This window comes from Arachis ipaensis, chromosome B08 (genome assembly GCF_000816755.2).
Source record: "Arachis ipaensis cultivar K30076 chromosome B08, Araip1.1, whole genome shotgun sequence".
NCBI classification, from domain to species: domain Eukaryota; kingdom Viridiplantae; phylum Streptophyta; class Magnoliopsida; order Fabales; family Fabaceae; genus Arachis; species Arachis ipaensis.
Genome location: NC_029792.2, coordinates 14,797,369 through 14,804,200, shown reverse-complemented (window position 1 = coordinate 14,804,200; position 6,832 = coordinate 14,797,369). Strand labels below are relative to the sequence as shown.

At 30.6% G+C, this 6,832-nt stretch overlaps 1 protein-coding gene across 1 annotated transcript; it reads right to left on the bottom strand.

Annotated features, from left to right (window-relative positions):
- Window positions 1,247–3,999, bottom strand: LOC107613636. Its single transcript, XM_016315731.2, has 2 exons — window positions 2,664–3,999; window positions 1,247–2,180 (listed from the first exon to the last, which is right to left on the bottom strand). Exons 1-2 carry the CDS (start codon window positions 3,361–3,363, stop codon window positions 1,549–1,551), a joined length of 1,332 nt encoding a protein of 443 aa, XP_016171217.1. The 5' UTR covers window positions 3,364–3,999; the 3' UTR covers window positions 1,247–1,548.

Genomic DNA, 6,832 nt, shown 5'->3' with positions numbered 1-6,832 from the left:
TAAGAAAGAATACAACATTTTTAATTAGTAAAAAAACCTTAAAGATGAATCATCTAAAATAAACATAACATTTTTTCCCTTTGTTTTAATTTCTTTTTTTCCATAACATATGCAAGGAGATGAATCCTGGCCTTTTTTTTTCTCTTTTATGTGTAAAAGATTCAAATAGGTTCTACAGGGTCAAACTTATCAAAATTTATACATACTTTTAAGCTTAATAAACACTTACAAAAATATCTAGAGACAATTTTGTTGTTCTTCTTTGTTTCAAATTTTATCTTGTGTGTTAACCCTAGTTCATCTTAGATCTTATCTTAAGCCGTTGGTGATCTTATCACAGGATGATCCATAAGATCCAATGAGAAAGGAAGGCGGCCAATTAAATATTATCAAAGCATTGGCAGCACAGTGACAATAAGAGAAGAGACAAGGAATATATGCCTCAACTGTTAACATATACCTCTAACTCTCTTAGTATCCTTCCTTATGTTTGTCCTCATCTTTGGAATAACCTATGTTTGAACTTGATCCATACTTACTCAACTAGGACCACATCACATGCTTCTATTTATTACTTATTTGTTTCTTTTCTTCCTTATTCATCAAATAAAATAAAATGAATAATCAAAATTAGGTTGGTTGGTTAGTCGGCTCACTCTTCAATTTGAGTAAATGTTATTCCGTCTTGTACATGGAATAATTGATTGGCCAATAACAAATTCTTAAATAAAATTTATTAGATTTTCGGTGAATTAGTCTTTGTAATGTTAAGCTGAATAGTAGAAAAACAAAATAACAACAATAATAATAAATAATGGTGGGAATTATTTTTACAATATGTCTATTAATCTTAGGTCAAAGACATGGCCTGATTTCACATTATATGGTAGATATAGTGATTAAGATGTAACTAATTATAGTATTACCCACCGCTCATCATAAATGGAGGTCATTCAGTTGAAGTTATTAAATGGTCATTTAAAATGGAATCAAATAATGCATCTGCATTAAACTATACAAATAAGATAAATTTTCATACCTGGTCCTAGCCTCCTAACTTGTACTTGTATCATTTAATTTTATGCACACACAACTAAGATTCTTCTATCATCATGGTATTGGTAAAATTTAATCACACTAGTTGCTTCTTCATCTTACATGAGAGACCAATATCATATTTACTCTGTTTTAAAATAACTAATTATTTGAACAAAATAGTACATTGGAAAACTGAATATATCTTAACAAAATATCTAAATAAATAACTATATCCAAGCAATTGCAATGATCATTTAGTTTGACTTCATTACCAATTACAATATTTACCTCTTTGCACTTCATTGTGCAGAAGAAAATTTTCAGTGTTAGCTAAAAACTACAAATGTGTGGATAGAAAGTTCATACAATTAACAAAAAAAGAAAAAGCAAGTTGACTTGGAAGTGGATTCAAAAGATGAATAAAAGGACCCTCCATTCCATAGATCCACAAAATCACTCAACAATTTAATATTGCCATTCTTTTTTGCTAAGAACTTTGATTCTCTTGCTTCAGGGTTTGCAAATCACCACAAAGCAAGGAAGAAGAGCTCTAGGATTGAGCAAATAAAGCTCCTCAATATTTGAATAAAGACCAACTTTCCCAGCCAGAGAATCAAATCCTGTTTGGCCTGCAATCTCTTGAATGTTCTCTAGAGGCCTATGGACCCTACCAGCAATAACTCTACAGACTATCAACACTTTTCTCAGTGAAGGGTCTTGATCAATTACCTCAATGGATTCAAAGGCTCTTCCACTTGTTGAAGTGGTGAAAACACCAATTCCACCCTTGAGTTCCTTCTTGGCTGAAAAACCATTTCTTATGATCCTACAAACACAGCATCTCTCAGATAAACAAAGGCTTGAAGAGCCATTGAGGCCTAAGGAACATGCAACTGTGGTTCCATAGAACCTTAAGAGTTCATTCCCATCAGCAAGGCACCTTGGATGCTTCTTTTGGAGCTTGCTTGCTTTGATCTTCACCATCTCTCTGTATTCTTCAAACCTTGCCAATGTCTTCTGCATGTTGTGCACTTTCAACACTCTCTCAATTCTACCACATTGGTTCTCTGATTTCAACCAGCTTGTCCTGCATATTATCTCCACTATTTTTCTTGAAGAATCACCTTCCACAAGTTCAGTTACTGTCAAAATTAAACCATAAAATTTTGGTCACACAGATGAAACTTCAAAGGATGTTAAAGCAATGCAGAAGTAGCAACATACTTCAAGATACTAAGAACTCATTGAATTCTGTGATTACTTTCATGTCTAACAAATCAGGGAAATGGGGAAGTTGCAATAGAATTAAGTGGAGAATCCCGAGAGTTTTCAAACAAAAGTTACTCTCTCCATTTCCTATTCAAAATATCTGTCAATTTCATTAAAATGGTATATTGAAAAATAAATGTATCTGGACAAATCTGAAGTAGTTAAGCTACTTAAAACTGTTCCTCACTAGAGACATTAGGTTATTAGCATATCTTGTATTAATGTGGCCAAAACACCTAGTATGAGGCTATAATTTTGTGGACATTATCCATTTGAAGATTGAAACAATGAATACAGGATAAGATTGAAAATTTACAAAAGATATCTATCAAGGGAAAAAGAAATGGTTACCCTACCAGCATGCTTGGAGAGATGATGAGCTTCAGCAGCATCCCATTTGGTGAATTGCTCTCCACATTTGTGACAAGTAACAGTGCAAGCCCCATTGGAATCTGTCTCAAGAGACAATCTATTGCTTGAATGATGAAATCCAGCAGCAGCACCACCACCACCATGGAAGCCAGACCCTTCTTTATTACTATCTCCTAAAAGGAAAGGAGATTTCCTTGGTGGGGTGGTTGAAGGCCTAAAGGAAGGGTTAAAGTAGTGCATTGTAGGGTGCCCTCCAGGTCCAGGGGTACCAGGCCTTAAAGTTCCAACAAAGGTTGAATTTTCACTACCAAGAGCACCACCATTGTTGTTATTACCATTGTTACCAACAGTTCCAAGCCCTTCATGGAAGCCTCCACCATAGCCAGTGATTTTGAGTTCACACCTTGAATTGCTCAAGATGACTTCATGTGTTATGGGGTTGAGGAACTCACTGCTACCTATGGATCTTGGGCTGCAAGTTGGTGGCTTCTCAATGTGCCTCTTGCTTCCATGGATGACATCTTTGAGATTTGCAATGGACCTTGAGCATCCTGACCTACCTGATGCCCTCTTTGTGGTTAAGATTGTGCTCAATTGCTGCTTCCTTGATTTAGGATCATGAACTTCTGATGCATCTGATTTGCAGTGTAGTGACCTCTTCAGTGAGAACCACACTGTTGGCATTATTAAATCCCTATTTGCTATTTCTATTCTATGCTGCTGCTTCAAATCTTCTTCTACCTTTTAGAACTTGGAACCTTTGTTTTCTCACCCACAAGTTCAAAACTTTTTCTAAAGTCTTCAACTTTTTATTACCCTTTTGGAATGCTCATTCCCAAAGGCTCCACAAAGCACCTTTCTACACCCTTTTATCCTACTACAGAGAGAAAAGATTTCATTCCATCATTACATTAACACCACCTGTTACTTTTCTGCTTTAAGCTTTTTAGCAAGTAACAACCCTTTTCTTCATGTTCTGAGTGAGATCAAAGTGCTAATAAGAGGAAAAAGCAGTGTTATTTTCAGAAGAAAGAAGAAAAACTCAAAAAGGTGGTTGTGGCAATTCATCAAGTACAAAATGTGCATGATGAGATAGATGAGGTGTTTAATTTTCTCTTTCTCTATTGTGAAAGGCACTTTCCTGTGCCAGCTGCTGCATCAGCACACAGAAGAGGTTTTGGCAATTTGTATAGAGTGGTGTCAGAAGAGAGAGAGAGAGGTACTCAAATCCATAGAACATGGATGTGAGGAAATTTATTTAATAAAAGTATTGTGTTTGGAATCTTAGGGTTCTTAATTGCTAATGACTTGGAACAACATGACAACTAACTTGGACAAACCATGTTCAGTGGCGCCATTAAATACAACAACATTACAAACCTTATAATAATTAATAAGTATTCATTATTTTTTTTGGTGACTAATAAGTATTTATTATTTAAATCCTTTCATTCAAACTGTAAAATCTGCATATTTTTTAAGATTTCAAACTTTATATCATGTCATTAAAAGATACCAGGTCATAGGACCATTTTATGACACTTGATTTTCTCTATAAAAAAAAAAGTTTGGATATTAATTTTTATAAAAAAATTTATAATATTTTTAATTGTATTCTTAGAATATAAGATACCAAAATCTTAAAATTTTAATAATTTTTATTATTGATTAAGTATTTTTTAAATTTCTATATTCAATTCTATCTCCTTAATCAATAGTTGTAGATAATTTTTTCCCTTTTTTATTTTTTAGTAAACAAAAATCAAATTCTATTATCTCTTTATTTGTGTTATAGCAAAAAAAAATCAAAATTTGTTATATATTCATAAAAATTCTAACATATTATCAAATTATTTATCTAAAAATTTAAATAAAAATTATATAAATATTTATATCTTTGTCAATACATATGAAAGTTATAACCATTGTAGTTTTTTGTTTGCTATAGGCATGAAGGTTGAATAATGGTTGATCATGTGATAAGCCTTTCACTTTCAATCTACATGTGTTGTGTCTATGAAACTAATTAAATTATATACACATTCATTAACCAATCATATCCTTATTGTCAAAGATACACATTTTCATGTTTTCATTGTTTAATAATATTTGTTACGGCCTTTTTTTTATATATATAAATATTCATATGTGGATTAAACTAACGCTTTCTTGCCAAGTTGGCCAAGGCATTTTGATTATCTCAAATAATATAGTAAATAATTAATTTATCTTGGTTTCATACTAATTTATGAGGCCCAAACCTCAAAAATCAAAATAACCAATCCCTCGTTAAAATTCATCAGCACTTAATTACGAAAAAAATAGAGGGAATTAATTTTTTATTAATTAATATTAGTCAATTTTAGTGTTTATTAAATTTATAATTTAAAATTTAAAGTTAAATGTTTATGATTTAGGATTTATTTAGAATTTAAAATAAGTAAAATATTTTTAAAAAAGATTAACTGATATCAATTAAAAAAGTTAATTACCTAATATTGTTTCTTAATTATTTTTCCTTTCATCGTGATTGTAGATACGGTAGATGATTATTAAGTGACACAATTTGATTATGCATGTTATTATGAGGTACAAGACATGATATGAATCTATCTCAAGGCTCAGAGTAAGGCCTATATATGCAATTATGTTTGGACATACCGACAAAGGTAGACAGAGTTTTTATTTTCTTTCTTGGAGAAACATAGGATGTTGGAGTTATTTTCATCATCATCTAATAAATAATTAAAGGTCATGTTAGGAATGAATAATATTATTGCAATCTTATCTATAATTTTAATATAAAGTATATTTACAACATTTTATTATATTAAAAATAGTATTATAAAAAATATATAGTAAGAATTAATTTAGATCGATCTAACAATTAGCTTATATAAAGCTTTAGATAGAAAATTAAATACAAATTGGTCAGCATCTTCCATTACTAAGCTGTGTTAGTAAAATAGAAACTTCTTTTACAAGAATCACAAAAGTCATGTTTGGTTTAGTTTTATTAAAGTTAAAACATGGATGTATAGATATTATTGTCTCGTATATAAGTCTTTTTACTTTTATATTTCTTTCTTTCTTTTTATCATATGGAAACTATGGTTTTAAAGTTTAAAAGCTATATGTATCCAATATTACGAAGAATCATTATCATTACATGAAAGCATAATTCATTTTTCTCCCCCTCTTGTCCTTTATTTCTTTATCACTATTAGCATGTGAACTTTGATAAATGATAAGAAGTAAAATCCTCTATTTATTAATTATTTATACCACAAAAAAAAGGGGGAGAAAACCCTCTGATCAATTTCCAAGCATGTGCCAATCATAGCCGAAGACAAATTATTGACTTGCACAACAAAAACCGGAGTTCCACTTATTTGTCTATCAGGATTATCGTCATTGTAATTTAGTATAATGAGTACGGTTAGGGATCAACAAATTTTTTATTTTTGGACTAGCAAATAATTAATATTAATACTTTTTTACATTAAAAAAATTTAAATACATATAGAGAATGTGAGTACACGTCTTTTATTATAGGTTTTTTTTCTTTCTCAAAATTTTACTCTCTTTACATTCTTGCAGCATATATTTTTTTTTGCTCTCAACTCTGAGCCTTTTTGAATTTGCTATCCATCGCCAATAGTGTCTTTAATAGCAGCAACTTATTCTTTGGGACAGCATCTCTCAACTCTTTGTATATTTCTCTTCTTTTTTATTGATGCGTCATGCTTCTTCAAAGTTAAAATTTGTATTACTGAAAAATTTTAATGTGAAAGTTAATTAATTTTAATTTTTGTCATTTATTGTTTTTCTGCAACTCTTTGCTTCTTGCTGTCCATCATTCTGCATCCATTCAAAATATGCAAGAAAAAACTCATAATGGTATCCAAAAATATGACTTAATATTTCTTGTCTGTTCATAAAAATCTTTAAGCACTCTATAATAAAAATATAAATCTATTATGTACATTAAATTTAAATTATATTATGAAAAACATAAACAGCATGCTTTGCGAGTTCAGAAATTCATAATCATAATCATCATTGTGTTCATTGATATAATATGAAAATCATTACAAAAATCATAAAATTAAAAGAGGGAGAAACTGCTTACTTCAATATTCTGTTCTTCTAA